Source organism: Tenrec ecaudatus, chromosome 3, assembly GCF_050624435.1.
Source record: "Tenrec ecaudatus isolate mTenEca1 chromosome 3, mTenEca1.hap1, whole genome shotgun sequence".
Lineage (NCBI taxonomy): Eukaryota > Metazoa > Chordata > Mammalia > Afrosoricida > Tenrecidae > Tenrec > Tenrec ecaudatus.
This window is the reverse complement of record NC_134532.1, coordinates 159,200,096-159,219,747: the sequence shown is the minus strand read 5'-3', so window position 1 is coordinate 159,219,747 and position 19,652 is coordinate 159,200,096. Positions and strand designations below refer to the sequence as shown.

The following is a 19,652-nucleotide window of genomic DNA, read 5'->3' as shown; positions in this document are numbered from 1 at the left end:
TGGGTATACTAACTTTTTGATGAAGTACAATTCACTACTATTTTGTCGGTTTGTAATATTAAGGTGTCTTACATGTTTCTGTGATAGTGTTATTTTTAAATACTATCAGTGTCATACAAAGTAAAATGATTTGAGCAGTTTCCAGACTAAGGATATACCATGAATGACCAGGCTTTCCAAATCAAAGGGAATAACAACTGAAAATCGTATGAATCACAAGAAAACACCACCAGAAATAATACCAGAGACTTCAGTACATAAAATTCACCTTCTGGCTCATGGCTTTCTCATATAGACCATTCTGAATTTCTCTAAAGTGTGAGTCATTGTGTTGAACAAAGTCCATTTTTACTGATGTAATCCCTTTCATTTTTTAATCATTTTATTTGGGGCTTGTACACTTCTTATCACAAACATATATACAGCCATTGTGTCAAGAACATATATACATTTGTTGCCATTTGCCTTCTACTTGAGCCCTTACTACCAGCTGCTCATTTTCTCCCTCCTCCCCACTACCCCTACCTCATGAACCCTTCATCATTCATAAATTATTATTAATTTGTCATATATTACACTGTCTGACGTCTCTCCCTGCCTTCTTCTCTGCTGTCCCTCCCAAGGGAGGAGGCTATACATAGATTCTTGTAATCAGTTCCCCTTTTTCTACCCCACATTCTCTCCACCCTCCAGGCATCGCTACTCTCACCACTGGTCCTAGAGGAGTCATCTGTCCTGGATTCCCTGTGTTTCCAGTTGCTATCTCTACCTATGTACATCCTCTGGTCTATCCAGATTTGTAAGTTAGAATTGGGATCATGATAGTGGGGGGTAGGAACCTTATGGTGCCCAGCTATCAAAAGATATAGTGTCTGGGGTCATAAAGGCTCAAAGATAAACAAGTGGCCATCTAGCTCAGAACCAACAAAGCCCACATGGAAGAAACACACCAGCCTGTGTGACCATGAACTGTTGAAGGGATCATGTATCAAGAATCAAGGAACAAAAAATCATATCATTGAAAATATGGGTGAGTGCAGAGTGGAGACTCAAAGTCCAATGGTAGCCAATCAGATATCCCTTACTGAAGGGTTGTGGGGAGGAGATGAACCAGGCAGGGTGCAGGGAAGCAATGATGAAACAAACACCTTTCCTCTAGTTATTAAATACAACCCCTCCCCACTATCATAATCCCTTAAATTTTAAGGCACTCAAAATACAACTAGGGAAGGGTTACTGCCACAAAACTTTTTCCCTCTCTACCTCCCTCATCCCCTCCGACCCCTGCCTACTTCTCTCACAACCATCTAGTAGTTGCCACCCTGTATGTTTCTGAGAAAGCCCTTCCCTTCTCCTTTGGAGGGGCTGGTGGTTTTGCATGTCAGATCTTTCAGAGCACAGACCAACACAAACCATTCCACCACCAGGGCTCACCACTAAGCACAATCCTCCATAATGATGTGGAGGGAGTAGAGTTTGTGGAACCCTCATTTGCTGATGGGGTAAGACTCAAAATGAAAAGAAACAGCTGCAAACACCAGTTAATAATTAGAATCTAAAATTAGAAAAATATATTGTTCATTATGGTAAGAATGGCAAATTAAAGAGAATGGAGTCACATTCATTATCAAAAAGAACATTCTTGATCTATCTTAAAATGTAATGCTGTTGTAGTAGAATAATGATATCCTTACAAGGAAGTTCAGAAAATACAGTTCCTATGCAAATTCACATTCCAACCACTACAGTCAGTGATAAAGAAATTGAAGACTTCTAACAAATTATTCAGTTTAAATTGTTTAAACATGTAGTTGATATGGATTGATAATTATTGGTGATTGAAAATTGAAAGATGGAAACAAGAAGAAAGGAACAGTATTTGTAAAATATGGCTTTGGTCATAGAAACAAAGTTGGAGATAAAGTGAACAATTTGGAAAACCAAGGACTTCATTGCAAATACTTTTTCAACAACATACACACCAATTGTATACATGGCCCTCACCTGGTGGAAAAAGAGAAATAAAATAGAAAGAATGTAGAAGCTGGATATCAGCAGCTAAAATGAGGCCAAAGGCCAACCGCAGGACTGCCCATTTCAAATATAGGACAGAAAGCCCATTGCAACTGCAGGACAGAAAGCCCATTGCTCATATGTTGGTTGAGATTGAAGCTAGAGAAAAGTAAAACCAGTCTATGACAACCAAAATAGGAGTTTGAGTTTATTACACCTGAATTTGATTAAAACTCAAGGATAGATTTGACATACTAATGATAGCATGCCTGATGAGCTGTGGAATATAACCAAGAGCATCAAATATGAACAAAGCAAAAAATCATTAAAAAAACAAGGACAGAAAAGATCGAATGGATGTCAGAAGAGAATTTGAAATTTGCTCTAAATCATAAAGCAGCATAAAGGTAAATGAAGGAAATCAAGGCACAAAATTGATGAATAGAAAATTTCTCAAAGGACCACATGAAGAAGACAAGGGAAAATATGCCGAAATGTGGAAAGACCTAAAGCTAGAAAAGATAAACGAGAATATACTGAGTATATCTTAAACTGAAAGAACTGAATAAAATACTCATGCCTTGGTTGACAATACTGCAAGATGCTATGAGCTAAATAATGAACAATGAAGGAAGCTTCCAAAGGAGATGGGAAAATATAGATTTACTGTGCTACAGGAAGTAGGTGACATTCAACCTTTTGAGGGGTAGCTTGCCGCTAAAATCCAATTTTTACGGGAGCAGGATGTTGTTGTTCTCATGTGCAGCACAGAATGAAACACTCCTGGTTCTGCAGCATCCTCCCATTGTTTCGATAACGTGTGTGTGTTATTGCAGCCCCTGTGTTGATGCATCTCCTTGAGACCTTTCTCTTCCCGAGAAGCTCTAATCAACCCAACATTCGTCCTTCTCCAGGCCCTTGTCTCTTCTGATGATATGTCCAGGTCTGTAAGAGAAAGTCTCCGTTTTGCCTCTAAGGCGCACTCTGGCCGTACTTCTTCCAAGATAGATTGTTTTGTCCTTTGGCAGTCCATATCCACACTTTCAATAATCTTGGCAGGACTACAATTCAGATGTATTGATTCTTATTTGGTCTCCCATAATCAATGTCCAAATTTCACATGAAATGAAACAATTTAAAATATCATGGCTTGGGACACGTGTGGCTTAGTCTTCAAAGGAGTATCCGTAATTTTCAATACTTTAAGTAAGTTTTTTTCAGCAGACCTCAAAAGAAAATGAAAGTTGGTGTATGATACAAATGCAGTAGAGGATTCAAGGCTTCATGAACCAAAATATCCCATTGCTTAGTAAAGGAAGGCACCATAATTTATCTTAGAAATGTCTCTTACTGAAAGATAATATATAAAATAAATATATAAAAATAACGTGAATGCTAGATGGTGGATAGAGCTGAGAAAGCATTATAAATAGTTTTGAAGTGTGGAAATAATTAGTAAAATATGTATTAAATTGAAAAGAATATTTTGTAAGTTTGTATATTGGTAATTTTATGCATTATTTTATAATTTTAAAATATATATTATTATCTTGCATAATTAATTTTGATGCTTCCACAAAATGATATATTCAGGAGACATAGGGCAATAAATTTGCTAATCATATGAAAGAGAACAAAATTCATTACATAAATGGAAAAGCGAAAAATATCTAAAATTGTGTACATCATTGTCTCTCAAACAGAAGACACAGAATAGCAGTAGGTCAAAAGGGCCCGGATAAGTAATTTTCCTGATGACATAGGAGATAAATCTGTCTCCTATAATATGAGGAAGTATGAATAAAGGAATGTATTTTAAAAGTTCTTACAAAAGAGAATTAGATATTCACAAAATATATTTTTAAATTTTCTCAGGGACATACTAGAGTCTGAGAACAATTATGTGGAGATATAATTTATTGTGAATTTTTTCAATAGAATGAAGCAGAAATAAGGTATTTTATGTCAGACAGAGCCTGTGGTTACAAAATGTGCGTTGTGGAAATTGAACCATAAAATGGATCTGTTTAGAGTAAAACTTTAATGTTAATTAAAATGGCAAGGCTTATGATGGTGATAAGTGACATGGGGAGAAATTAAAATAGAAAAGAAGTGAAAGTTTCAGAACACAAGCAAGCACTGATATGGAATAATAGATGAATTATCACTTAGGTGTAAATCTTGATGTAAGATTAGAGCAGGAATAAAGAGGAACTCAATAAGGCTGCTCAGAAGCCTCCAAGAAATCAGGAAACAGTTAACAGGCAAATACAAGAATTGTATAAAATAATTTTAAAACAATGCATGCAAATGTAGAAAAATTAATTTTGTACATTCAATAGAATATGTGAACTGAATATTTTACCGATTAAATTATTAAAAATAAAAATGGAAAGAAATGTTTATTTAGGAAAGGAAAATATAGAATATATTTTTTAATCTGCAGAGGATAAAACACTTTAATATATGTAGAAAACTCTGAATTTCATCTTTATAACAGCAATTTATACTAGCTATTATTCTTACAAATAACATGAATTGCGTTCATAAAGAAGAATTACCTAGTAAATAACTTGACTGCTGGTACATGTTCCATATTAAACGCAGAGTTTTCAACATTGACTTAGTGTTCTTTAGATATAGGTAAAAAACAAAAAGACAAACAACAAACTCACTACCATCAAGTCGATGCCTACGTATCAGCAACCCTGAAGGGCAGGGTAGAACTGCCCCCTGGGAGTGTGAGACTGGGACTTTTCATGGGACTAGCGAGCCCAATATTTCTCACGCAAAGTGGCTGGTAGTTTCAAACTGCTGACCTTCCTGGTAGCAGCCAATGTGTCCACCCAGCATCACTAGAGCTCCTATCTAAATAAATAATCAATGATGTTTTTATGAAATCAGTTACAAGTGATCAACACAGTTGGAAAACTCATTGCACACTCTAATTCATAGTATAATGGATTGCATATAATATTGGTTATGAATATCGATATATATTTACATGAAAATTTATCTCAATAATATGTTGGAGAACAAGCTTCTAGATCATAATGGTTAATACATAAATTTGAATTACAGGAATAAGGATAATAAAATTAATAAAAGTCTTAGTAGTAGGTGGATAACTTGGTGTTTATAATGATTAGACAGTAATTATTATATTGTGGGGTAATAGAATATATTGCAATACAATTTAGCACCCCTACCTCCCTCCAAAGTGGTATAGTGGTTAAGCATCCGATTGATAAAAACAAGGCAAGCAGGTTGAAATGACCATCCACTTTCAGGAAAAAAGATGAGATTTGCTACTTCCATAAAATTACAGTTTCGGAAATCCACAGGGGCAGTTCTACCCTGTCCTATAGGGTCGTTATGATTCAGAATCGACTTGAGGGCAGTGACTGATTTTGATTCGATATTTTAAAACAATATTGTTTATAATATATTCAAGATAGTTTATTTATCCAAAGTAATATTTAAATATGACCTGACAATGAAATTTAAAAATAATTATAATCCATATAAAAAGATACAAATATGCATAAATCAATTATCCAATTTGTGATATTTCCTTGTGATAACACAGTGTCATTAGTAAATTCTTAAATGGCTCAGATGCTTGTCTTAAATTATTTACATAAACAATCATCTTGATTTATTCTGTGTCTTTCTGGCATTTCCTTATAGAGTAAAATCATGAAAATCCAGAAGACAGATGCTGGCTCAAATTTTGGTTCTGGACATCCCCTTTTTGTTGGATTTGTTCTTTCTTTTTCTGTTATTTGCTTACTTGACTATTTCTGTGTCAATATTGTATTATTTTTAATTCTCCTTATACATTATATACAAAATCCTGTTAATCATGTCTATGAAATAAAATAGAGAAACTGGGGAAATATCTTTTACATTCATTTTCGTTAAAATTTTAGCAATCATATTTGCTTTAAAGGCTTATGTGTTTTCTAGTTCAATAACACTGCTAGAAATAGCTTATAACTTCTAATATTTGGCTCATCTATAATGTAGATGTTTGGTTGTGTTCCAATATTTCTAACTCAAACATTTTGCTATCAGAGAATTATAAAACAAAATTATTCCATATTATCAGGCTTGGAAAACATCAACATGTCATTGTGAATCATCTATCATGACAGATAAAGCAAAATATCTCTGACATTGCAGGGCAATAACTAGTTTTAATGCTGTGCCATGATGAGAAACAAAAAATATATCTATAGACAGGGGCAGACTTCATTGCACTTTGAATTGTTATTAGTCATGACAGTTTTATTACCTGAAACTTGACTGGCAATATGACCATGCCTATCTACAGTTGGATTGCCTTAAAATGCTACAAGCTGTCATATATCATATTTGTAAATAGATTTTTCAACATTCCTGTGAGTACCTCATAATATTAAGATTATAACAATGTTAATTTAACCAGTATTTTAAAATATTCACTGTAGGAACGGGTATATTTTCAATGCCAAATATAGTTTGAGGGAATAGCATCGATATTGTCACAAGCAAGCATATTGAAGCCACAAGGAAAATCCTGATTCAAATTAAGAAGTTAAGGATTCTTTCATTTATTAAAACTGTTAAGACATGTAGCCATAATAAAATTAAAAATCATGCCGTAATTAAATTTGAAAGAAGAAATATTAAGGTCCCATAAAATAATATTTTCAAAATGTATTTAAAATAATATTCTCAATAGTATATTATTAAATTTATGAATAACAGTACATAGAGCATAGCATAATGGAATAGGTTTGAAATGAAATGCTTCTCAAAATTTTATAATTTATATAATTTTTATCATAATATATAAATGAGATGCTGCTCAAAATATTATACTGTTCTTAATATTATGCCATTGTACAATATACTTCATAGAACAATCTGTCCTAAGTTTGTCATCTTAGAAATGAATTAATTACTCATTTTCCTTGAATTTAAGGTTAAGGGAGCCAACTCCTTCCAGAATTATTACATTAAGATTTTACTTTAATCTAACAATATGCATAATAACTTGGTGAACTCTTCTGAAATATGCTTAAGGAAAAGCAATTGGCAATATACCAACAGCTACTGTGAAGGATCTATGATCACACAGGACATATTAATAGCATAATTATAAAATATGATTTTATGATATTTAACTTAGTGCACTCAATATTAATGCACTCTATAATTTCATGTTATTTGTGAACTGCAATAGGTGCATTTATTTGTACTGTGTTTGTGTTTCTCTATATCAGACCTGCTAATGCCTACGTACATTGTATTTATTAGTATAGTATAGTACTTGATTATTTAACTTAATTAATAGGTATGTCTTGAATGAACTGACTTTAATTTTTGAAAAGAATTCTGAGAAATATTGAAAATAAATAAAAACTTTGAAGAGAAACAAATATTCGTAAAAGTCTGTAAAATAAGAATGAAGAAGTATTGCTCTTTAAACTTATGATCTAAAACTGAAGAAAAATAATAGCTATAAATATATTGTTTTCATTGTTGTTATGAGCTGTTGAGTCAGTTTTAACGTACAAAGGCCCTGTTAGAAGGCAATGAAACAGAACCCCGTCCTGAGCCATTCCCACAGTTGTTGAATTTGAAGCCATTGTTGCCGTCAAGGGATCCATGTCATCAGTGGCCCCCTCTTTTTCTTTCCCTCCTACTTTCTCAAATATGATGTCTCTCTCCTGGACTGGTCTCTACTCACAACATATTCAGAATATGTTTAGAAAAAGTCTTTTCATCCTTGCCAACAAGGATCATTGGTTGTACATCTTCCAAAATAGATCTGTTTGTTCAGTTTGGAAGTCCATGCTATTTTCAATATCCCCCCACAAACACACTATACATCAAACGCATAATGTCTTCTTCAGTCTTCCTTATTCAATGTCCAACCTGCATATGAGGCAACTGAAAATATGATGGCTTGGCATAGACGTACACAACACCTCAAAGTGACATCCTTGCTTTTCAACACTTTAAAGAGATCTTGTGCAGCAGATTTACCCACTGCAATGCATTGTTTGATTAGTTAATAAGTGCATTAAAGGAAACAATATAAAGTTGGGAAATTTAGCCCAAAGTAAATGTCGAAAAACATAATTCTTGTATTTCATCTGTTTTAAAACATAACACTTAATGTGAAAGATTCATCTTACATCTTTATATCAGAAAATGTTCCTAAGGTATTCCGTGGCAAAATATGTTTTGAAGTAAACTGACTTCTTAGTGTTTGTTAGTGTGGAATTTCATCTGAAATCTGTCCATCCTGAGAGATCCTAAAGGTACTTGATACACTATTGGTGAGTGATACTGAAGGTATTTGATATACTACTGGCATAGTTTCCAAAATCACAGCAATATATAAGTCACCCCAGTACAACAAAGAGCATATAATAAATAATTTCAGTTTATATTTATTATTAAGCTCTGACAGCACAGTTTTTAGGTTCTTGGTTGTTAATAACTTAAAGTCAGTAAGATGTTCGACCTCACCATTCTTGTGAAAAAGAACAATGGAACAGTATGCTTTTATAAAATTTATACGCATGATAGCACTATGGTTATATCTACTCTCTCCTAACCATAAGAATATACTCGAGGAAAGAAGGTTATATTCATTGTTATTAGTAGCAGTATAAAAAGTAGATAGAGTAAGTCTACAAACAAAATGGCATGTTAAATATAATTTTAAATAAATTTATAAAATGAGATTATAAGTTTGAAAAGTTAGGGAAATTGTCATGGAAAACACAAAAAGATGGAGCTGTAACAAAAACTTAGTAATTTTATAAAGATGGAAATTTAACTCAGTAATACAAAAGCCTTGAGCAAGTATAAAGAGAGAATAGGGACATGCAGCTTAAGAGACAATTTAAGCTTACTGAATGTCTTTTTAAGTGATTCAAATGTCTCAAAAAGCAAGAAAATGCATGGCAATCACTGATAAAATATGAAATTAGATTTTAATTACCAATAAACAACTATGTAAACATATGTTATACAGGTTTTGGAGACAGTGTCTTCAAGAAAGATAAATTTTAATAGATGAGCAATAACAAAAAGACAATATTCATTATTCCTAATCCTAACATTTGAAGCACACATAAAAGCTAATAATATATATATTTAATCATTTTATGGTGGCTCATACATCTCTTATCATAATCCATATATCCATCAACTGTATAAAGCACATTTGTCCATTCGTTACCTCATCATTCTCAAAACATTTGCTCTCCACTTAAGCTCCTGGCATCAGCTCCTCATTTTCTTCTTCCCTCCCCCATCCCGCATCCCTCATGCATACTTCATAATTTGTAAATTATTGTTCTGTCATATGTTACACTCTCCGACATCTCCCTTCCCCCACTTTTCTGTTGTCTGTCCCCCAGGGAGGAGGTTATATGTAGACCCTTGTTATTAGTTCCCCCTTTCCACCCCACCCTCCCCCACCCTCCAGGTATGGCCACTCTCACCACTGGTCCTAAATATTTCTCAGCAACATCTAGAGCTGAGAATAATAGGGAAAACAATAAGCTGTCAAATATATCGAAAATCAAAACAAAATAAAATATAGAAAAATATTGTATTCATTTTTATCTGTATAATTTCTACTAGTAATATTGATCACAAAAGATTATCAATTTTGGCAAATATATTGGTAGTCCACACAATATCAATGAATGAAAAATTCCACAAAACCTCAGAATTCCAGTGGTATTAAACCTGATACTATTCCTGACTATGTTTTAAGCATCCCAAATGACTGTGACAAGCTAAAAAAAATATTTATTATTTTAAATAGTTGCTTGTCTCCAATTTGTATCCACAAAATTTATGAAAAATTATCAAGAAATAAAATTACATATTGTGCATTTGTTACATATTGAGGTAGTTAGTTTATTGTGCCAACCTGGCTGAAAAATCCATGTGGGTTAATTGAAGAGTAAAGGAATAAATGGCTCCATGAGCCTCGCCTTTCTAGTTCTCGGGCCTCTTGCTCTCTGATGGTCAGACCAGGGTACAGCTGCCTTAAGCAGTTCCCTGCTTCAGCGGGCAAGGCTGACTTCCTGCAAGACATCCCTGAGGAGAAACCACATGGACCTACCCTGATGCAGCCCTGGGTGCTGGAGCAGATGTATGGAGACCCCTGCCAGCACGGAGATGCTTATACATTCGCTGATTCTGCTTTCGTCCTGCAGGTGTCATCATGTGCTTTGTGAGATGGAGGAGGACTTTGTAGATTGGTGTCGGACATATGGGTTAATGTTGGACTTGTGGGTTTGGGCAGCACTGATTTGGGATGTTTTCTTGATGTACACGTAACTTTTATATAAAACTCTTTATTATATATATATGAGTTTCTGTGTATTTGTTTCTCTAAAGTACCCAGACTAACACACATATGTTAACCTGAATCAACTTCTCACAAGTTTCATGTAATGAATTACACAAATTGGAACCTAAAATTTAAATTGTGAATAATTGTATTATAATTAACAACAGATGGCATTTTTCACTGACTTTCAGAAATGTTTTCCCTTATGAAAAAAGTGCCTTATTCCCTGTAGACTATATTCATTAGGTTTTTGCTCTCAGAATTCTTCAAGATTAGTTACAAAATAAAGATCAAATTAATATTTTTATTTTATCAATGAAAACAAAGCATTTATCCATTTTCCTATAAAGATCTCAATTGTAGAAATGGCCTACTGCTTTTTATATGTAGAAACTCTTATATCCAATTATTGATATATAAATATTTCTCCAGAATATTTTCAAGTGAAATTTTAAAATTTTCAGGTGTTTTCCAATAAATTCTTTTTTAAACTTATTTTTATTATAACTACACAAAATGTTAAGCTTTGAAGCAGATTTTCCCCTCAGGTGACTTCATTATTATTTTGACAAATGACTTATATGTTGATTAATTAAGACTATAAAATGAAGTACATAATTGTGGTTTTAGTTTAATATCTATACTGTTGTTTGTGGCTTCTGATATAGTATTTAATTACTTTTCAAAAAATTTTGTTACTAAATAGAGGTGATTTTAAACTTTATTATCAAAGAAATGAATAAAATAAAAATGAAATAGGATTATTGTTTATGTAACATGAAATAGAGTAATGTAATCCAACTAGAATATGTAATATTAAATATAAATGGAATTATAAATATTTTTTGTAAACTTAGGAAGCATACATTTAGGCACATTGCACAATAGTTAGTTTTGTTTTAGTATGACTTTGACAACATTTGATTTTTCAGTGCAATATTTGTGAGCTGATGAGAGTGAAGGTGACATGTATTTCAGATTATTAGGATAATAATTGCACATGTTAATGTATAAATATCCACTACAAATCTGATCGCTTGTCAAACTTTGATGGCTTGTTTGATGATAAGATGCTAGAAACTATTAAAGTATCAGTACACTGATATTTAATCATCAGCATGGTTACCCAAGATGAATGAATTTCATCTGCGCCTTCAGATTTAGAACAGACTAAAAGAAACAAGCTGTCCAATGTGTTGTCTAATTCTGAGAGATTAACCACTGAAAGCATTAATAACAGCAGTAAAGTATAATCAGATTGAGTGTTGGTGACATAATGGTTATGAGTTGGGCTGAAATGCCCAAAGTGACTGGCCACTCCACTGGAGAAAGATGGAGCTTTCTGTTCCCATAAAGAGTTACAGTTTCAGAAATTCCCAGGGAAGTTCTTCTCTGTCCCTGTAAGGTTGCTCTGAGTCAGTTTTATAGTGCTGGGAGAAGAGCCCTCCAATTTTAAAGTCACTCAAAATGAGCCTGAGGAAGAGCTAGCTCTTCAAAGAGTATCCAAAAGAACCAAAATTTAGAGGCCATCTCAAAATTGGATTTTTTTTTTTTGCCATTGAACACTAATGATCTCGAGTTGCAATATTGGGGATTCTTGGGAAAAAATTGAATGGTCCAGCAAGCAGCAAAAGAAGAAGAAATGAATATGCAGAATCACTGTACCAAAAAGAATTCATCAACAATCAAACATTTCAAAAGGTAGCATATAGTCAAGAACCCACTGAATGCAAGGAAGAAGTCCAACTTGGAGAAAGGGTATGTGTGAAAACATGGACTCAAGAAATAACAGAACCAACTGAAATATTTCAATAAATTAATGGAGCATTGGAAGGTCTTACAGGTCTGTCTTTTGTATATTCATATTGCCATCAATTGTAAGTAAAGATAATCCAACAGTGTGGACATTGTCAAATAATATCACTAATATCATATGCAAGAAAAAATCCTTACTGAAGATAATTAAAAGCAGTTGTAGCAATACATCAACAGGACGCTGCTTCAAATTCAAGCCAGATTTAGAAGCGGCCATGAATGATGGGACACCATTACTGAGTTCAGAAGAATATAGGCTGAAAATACGATTCCCGAAAGATGTTTACTTGTGTATCATCAACTATGCAGAGATACTTGACTATTTAGATCGTTAAAAAAGTCTATGTATAACATGCAGGAGAATGTAATTTTCAGAAAACTTAATTGTGCTCTTGTGGAACTGGACATGAATTAAGACACAGTTATGAAAATCAAATGTCCATTATGCAATATATATTGATTTTATAAAGACAAAGCACATTGTAAGGGAAGCTCTCCTTTTAAGCTAATTAAATAATTACATCAGATGACCTCATTAAATGATATGAGGATTAATGGTGTTATATTGGTCTGTGTTATTTGCTTTCTGCTTCTTGCCCCATTCTATTATATTCAAGAATAGCAAACAGTCTACTCTCTAATGAAATCTGTGAAAATAATAGGACAGTCATTTGTGAACATAAAATTAAGCAATCCAAAACTTCATTTTCTTCTGAAAGTCTTAAATGATTTGTTTTTGTAATATGAACAATCTGTATAAATTGAAAGGTGTCTGAAAGCTATCATAATAGTAAAAATTGAATAATCAAAGAGACCATCAAAGATATACCATGGCTAGATGTTCTAACATTTGGTATTATAACTAAATTCTATTTTTATTTAAATTTTCTAAAATTTACAGATTTTAAAACAAAAATATGTATGTGATTATTGTTTCAATGCTCACAGGTATTTCCAGATGTGTTTGCACTTTTTTCCATTCTAATACATTGGTTATGAGAGTTCTATCATGATATAAACCGTGGCCTTTTTCCTATTATGAGTAGTTGTCTTTGGAAAGCCATAGATCAATTCTGATAGAGTTACCTTGTAATATCCAATAGGAAGATCTGGGAAATGATGCATCTAAATCATGGCGTTGATGGCAATAATAGTGAAAGTACCATGGACGGCCAGAAGAAAAACCAAATCTGTCTTAGAGGAAGTAGCCAGAATTCTCATATTTACAATTTTATTCATAGACTTTCATCCAAAAAATGTTAATTTTCTGGTATAACACAAATAGCTCTATCTAGTTTACTCTTAAGTATTATAAAATAAAATAATATATCTGATCATAAAGTTCAAGGATAATTTGAGAGGAAATGTTGCACTAAATTCATAGCATAATAATACTATATAGTAATTACAGAAGGAGCCTGATGGTATTGTGATCTAAGTATTGGACTGCTAAGTTGAAGATCAGTGGTTCAAACTCCATAGCTACTCCTTAAAAGAAAGATGAGACAGTCTGTTCCCATAAAAATTTATAAGTATCAAAAACCCTAAGAACTCTAAAGAGCAGTTATATTTAAGGTCCAACAACTCTTTGAAAGGACTGGCAATCTAATCCCATAAGGGATACGGAAAGAGGGATGTTCTATCTATTCTATGAATTTGTGAATTTGAAAAGTCTTAAGTTGAACAACATTGATTATAGTTATTATCCCTCTTTTTCAGTATTTATGAGGGAAACTTCTTGAAATTATGTAAAACATTGTATATAATTTAAACATACCTCCTACACCTTTTCAGGTAAATCATAAGTTTTTCAAGAAATTATACACATGTATTTAATACATTCTTTTCATACAACACTATTTTGTATCTATTAACATTTTTATCTATATGATATTCTTAGTATAAAAACACAATCTAGGAAAAACATAAAATAATTTTAGATGTTAATGCAACAATTATTGAACTGAACATGAAAATACATATGATCAAAAATAAAACAGTATGATTTAATTTCAGATTTCTATTAATATAGTCTCCATATATTTACAATTATACTAGTGAACTTATTGCTACAGATAATTTGAAATAATCTAAAGAAAAATTAATGCATTATGAATTCTAAATTATATAAAAAAACTTACATGCTTTGTGGAATTTTTGTTTGACATCCTGAATTGTTGATTTTTGTGTTACCTGGAAGGAAAAATAAACCAAAATACAAACAAAAATATTAGAAGTATAAGAAAAATATGTTCATTTTTATTTACATAATTTAAGAAATATTCCAATAATTTAAAAAATAGAATATAAAGATGTTTTTGTGTTGCTTTGTTATTAATCAGTGAAATTCTGACAACTTTAAAACACAGTAATCACAATTTTAAAAAATTAAATGTATTTATTTATAATAGCAATAGTGTTCATTCCTATAAATTGTTATACCTCAAATACTGTTTTGAATTTTCTTTGCTTAGTATATAAAAATTTCCCACTCTAGAAGAATGATGTAGACCAGTGGTTTTTAACCTGCCACAATGAAAATACAGCCTACATATCAGATATTTACATTACAATTAATAACAGTAGGAAAAAAAACAGTTATGATGTAGCAACGAAAATAATTTTGAGGTTTGTAGGGAACTGCATGTCCCTCAGCCCTGGATCAAAAGCCATAGGCAACTTTCATGTACTTACTCTTGATTTTCAGTCATATAAATTGTGCCTAGTTGTCTTCCTGCCCTTGTTTCCCCTGCGGTCATTAGTTACTTGACTTTGCTAGGATTGGTGCTCAATTGCCAGCAGCTGCTAAGCTCATTGGGCGACACACACCTGGCGGCACTTCCGCCAGGCGCCTGGTATGTCTCATTAGCGTGAGGACCAGTTTGAGCACAATCACCCACCATTTGGCAGGTGCGTGACTATTGGCTACCCCAGCTATACCTTATTTCCATATGACGTAATGGTGCCCGCCCCTCGCTGGCTATTTAAGCCTGTGCTCACAGCTCAATAAACGAGACTTGATGAGACTCCTGTCTTGTTTACATTTTCCACGTCTCTTGCCCATCTTCATTCCCAGTCCCTCTTTCAGGTACCCACGCTGTTGATGACCCACTGAATGGGACAATGGTTGGGGATCACCACACAATGAGGAACTGTATGAAAGGATCACGGCATGAGGAAGGTTGACAACCACTGATGTAGATAAATAGGAATCCAAGTAGTGAGTATAACAATTTATGGATGATGTAACTGATTATGAACTGGATTTTCCTTAACAAAAGAAGAAACTATATTTATCTTTGGTAGTTATGTAATTTCATGTCAACTTGTTAAATAACAATAAGGGGTGGAGGCTCGCCTCTCAATCAGGTCACAGCCTGATGATACATCCTTGTGAGTGTGGCCTTCTGAAGAGGATTCTGAGAACTTCCTCTCTTTCTCCCTGGAAAGAGGCCACACACTCTGTTTTAGCTTCCTACTGTTGAGTCACTTGGAGAACTGGAGTAGCCATGTAGATACCCTACACTAGCACTGAGATACTCCCACTCTCATTGGATCCACACAACTTTTCTATTACTAGCCTGTGATCTTACTGCATTTGGCATCATTGAATGTGCTGGATGAGTGTGAAAGGGAATTTATGCACTATTATTGGAGATCCGGGCTAATATCAGACTTATGAAGTTGATCTTGACTGGACTTGGCTGGATGTTTTCTTATCACAATCCATACATACATCAGTTGTGTAAAGCACATTTGTACATTCATTGCCCTCATCATTCTCAAAACATTGCTCTCCATTTAAGCCCCTGGCATAAGCTCATTTTCCCCTCCCTTCCCACTTCCCCCTCCTCATGAACCCTTGATAATTCATAAATTATTATTTTTTCATATCTTGCCCTTTCAGACGTCTACCTTTACCCACTTTTCTGTTGTATATCCCCCAGGGAGGAGGTCTCATGTAGATCCTTGTAATCTGTTCCCCCTAAAATATTTTTAAATTTATTATTTTTATTGTTTAATTCTATACTGTATTGATCAAATATCTATACCTCACCCACAAAAATAGTGTCCTTCTAAAGTTGCATATTTTTTAATTTTATCATTTTTCTAACTTTTTCTTCATTTACAATATAAGTAATTGAGAATAATATTTTTATTAAACAAGTCATCCCAGTATTTTGACAATGTTAAAATCAAACTTGAAAATAGAATCCCTTTCATAGTATGTTTTGGGGAATGTTTTCTCCACATTCTTATTTTCCATATTACATAATTTAATTGTTTAAGTATATTAATAAGAGTGTGCAATCACAACCATCAATTTCAGAATACCTTTATATGCTTATTTTTGGTAGCTACTCAATTCCCTCTACCGTCCTATGCCATATCCCTCATTAATTTTAATCTAATTACTATCTCCATAGATTTACTTCTCCTGGATTCCATAGTAAAAATACTTAGATATATATTAAAACAAAAATAGGAAGCTAAGAAGAAAACAGCAAATGACTACACAATGCAGCAATACTCCAATAGAAAGCAGAAACAAAAACTGAAACAATTTAAAAATGGGTCAAACGGGAGATCAAATATTAAGGTATAATAACAAAACATGGCTACATCTGTCATAGTCAACCTTATAAGGATCTCTGTCTGATAGCTGAGTTATTAATATCCCTGGACTGTGGTCTAAAACAGCGGTTCTCAACTTATGGGTCTCGACTCCTTTGGGGGTCAAAGGACCCTTTCATGGGGGTCATCCAATTCATAACAGTAGCAAACTTACAGTTATGAAGTAGCAATGAAAGTAATTGTATGGCTGGGGGGTTCACCACAATATGAGCAACTTTGTTAAAGGATCGCGACAAAAGGAAAGTTGAGAACCACTGGTGCAAAGGGATTTACCAGAGGAATAATTCAGGTGGGCACCATGCAATTGGATTTTTGACTTTCATTGTCATTAATAGTCTTCTGCAAACCAGGTGTTCTAATTTAAGCTATGAATCCATTTCCTCCTTTGGATTTAGATTTTAATATTTCTATTCCTTGGATTACACAGGCAGCTTTTACCACCACACCATTAATATTAAAAAAGAAAAGCATTAAGAATTCCTTCAAAGTGTAATTTTCTTCATACTGTTTTGATCATGCATGAAAAATATTTCCTGTTTATAACCAAAGACTTTGATAATATGCCTTATATTATGATCATAAGTATATATTCTATGCATTTAGTGACCTTTATTTTTGGATGGGAGGTGCAATAAATTGAAATTGATATAATGGTCATGAGTTTAAGATAAACTTTTCTTATGATTATAGATAAATAGGGAGCAGAGTTAATGACACGTTTGGTAAGCCCCTGGATGGTAACCAAAAGGAGTAGGTTCAAATCCAAATCTGTCTCCAAAGGAGAAAAGAGGTGGTTGTGGGGATCCTGTGATGGCAGAGTTCTCTGTAGTTTCACAAGAATCCCCCAATGTGTGATCTAACATAATTAATCAACTGCATAGTACTTAACAGTGAGAAAATCATGATAGAAGCAAGATTCTATGAAGAAGGATGTGGCATCAGCATTGGAGGAAGGCTTTGCAATAACCTCTGATAGGCAGATGAAAACTATTTTGCTTGCTGAAAGTGAAAAGGACTTGAAGTGCTTGCTGATTAACATCAAGGACTGTAGCTCCAGAATGCACTGCAATTCAATATGAGGGAGACCCAAATCCTCACTGGACAGTGTAAGTAATATCATGAGAAATGGAGAAAGGGTTGAAGTTGTCAAGGATTTTTTCATGTTTGGATCCACAATCCATGTTTATGGAAGCAGCAGTCACGAGAACAAAAGATGCTTTACATTAGGTAAATCTGCCTCACAAGACTTGATTAGATTTTTTTTGGTGTGTGAGAGAGAGAACTTTATATCAAATATTAATTGTATATTAAGAAAACATCACAGCCCAGACCCAATCAAGTCCATAAGTTCAATATTAGCCCATATGTCAGAGGCCAATTTATAAATTCCTCTACAGACTCACACAACACATGCAATGAACATGTTGTTGTTCCATCAATCCCATAAGTACATTACTGATAATGATAGAGTGTCACTGATGAAGAGCAAAGTCTGTATCCTTCAGTATGAATTACAACTCAAAATAAGGAAAGCAAAATTCCTTACAACAGGACAAAATCACAACATCATGGTAATATAAGAAAATGGTTGTGTCCTCAAGATTTTAATTTTACTTGAAACAATCACTGTTTGGAAGCAGCATCAAAAACAAAGGATACATTGCATTACACAATTTGGTTGTCAAACGTGTCTTAAGTGTTAAAAGTCATATTTCTCACTGGATAATAAATAAGGAAGATAAAAGAAACATTCTTGGACTTGAATTAGGACTTGTCAAAGAATATGAATACTCTAGAAGAACAAGCATTCCTGTCTTGGAAGAAGTACAGCCAAAATGCTTCTTAGAATGGAAGATGATGATCCTATGTCTCACCCTCCTTGAACACTTAGCAGTAATGACTCAATCCTAGTGAAAGAAATAAACAGGAAGACCCAAGGCTATGACTTGGCACAGTGATTGAAACTATGGACTCAAATTTAGCAAATGTTGTGAAAGTCATGCAAAACCAGAGTGTTAATTCACTTGCAAGAACATAAGTCTGAAATTATTGTTTGTAGGGTTACACTTATTATATATACAGGCTTATTCCAAACAAAGCATGTTGAAAAAGTAGCTGCAATCAGTGGATGGCTGCAGGCAAATGCTATGAATAATGCACTTAGTTTAGACCCCTTACAGTGGCTACTCTTGGTACCCTACAAGACAGGGAAGCATTTCCCTGTGGGTTTCTGAAACTGTAGATCTTTAAGGGAATGGGATACCTCATGTTTGTCCCGTAGAGCTACTGGTAGTTTCAAACTGCTGACATAGCTGGTAAGAGGGTGGATACAAATAATCTGGTTTTTGACAGGATAATTTTTGCGCCACAGGAAAGAAAACACTTTTGAATGTAATCAGTGGCTGAAGTCTAAATCTCATGGGAAAAGACCTTAGAGACACCACTGATATGTGATAGTTACTCACGTTGGGACCCTCACATGATAAGGCATCTCATTTGTAATTAAACATCTAGGCTTCATATGCTTTTGTCTTTTTGAGTATGAAAAGTATTGTCATTGGCCTTTTACACAAACTTGATATGAATGAATGCTGATTTATGGAATTATTTTTTATCTGTGGATGAGTTTTGGATTTAGCTATACAGTATAGAGAGCAAGGTCCAGTCACATCTGTGATTGGTGCGTGGACCTGTGGGGTGTGTTAAATTCCAGACACAGAGACCAGCTCACAAGTTTATAGATACCACTTTTGGAGACTCCAGAAGAAAATTTAGAGAGATTTTTTTTTCAAATAATACAAGACATTAATGAATATGT

General features: G+C 33.6%; 1 protein-coding gene across 1 annotated transcript in view; it reads right to left on the bottom strand.

Annotated features, from left to right (window-relative positions):
* Positions 1-19,652, bottom strand: part of TECRL (trans-2,3-enoyl-CoA reductase like) — a 119,342-nt gene that overhangs the window by 77,641 nt on the left and 22,049 nt on the right. Inside the window, exon 2 of the mRNA XM_075544956.1 lies at positions 14,341-14,392. Within this exon, the coding sequence (XP_075401071.1) occupies positions 14,341-14,392 (52 nt within the window). The remainder of the gene's footprint in view (positions 1-14,340; positions 14,393-19,652) is intronic.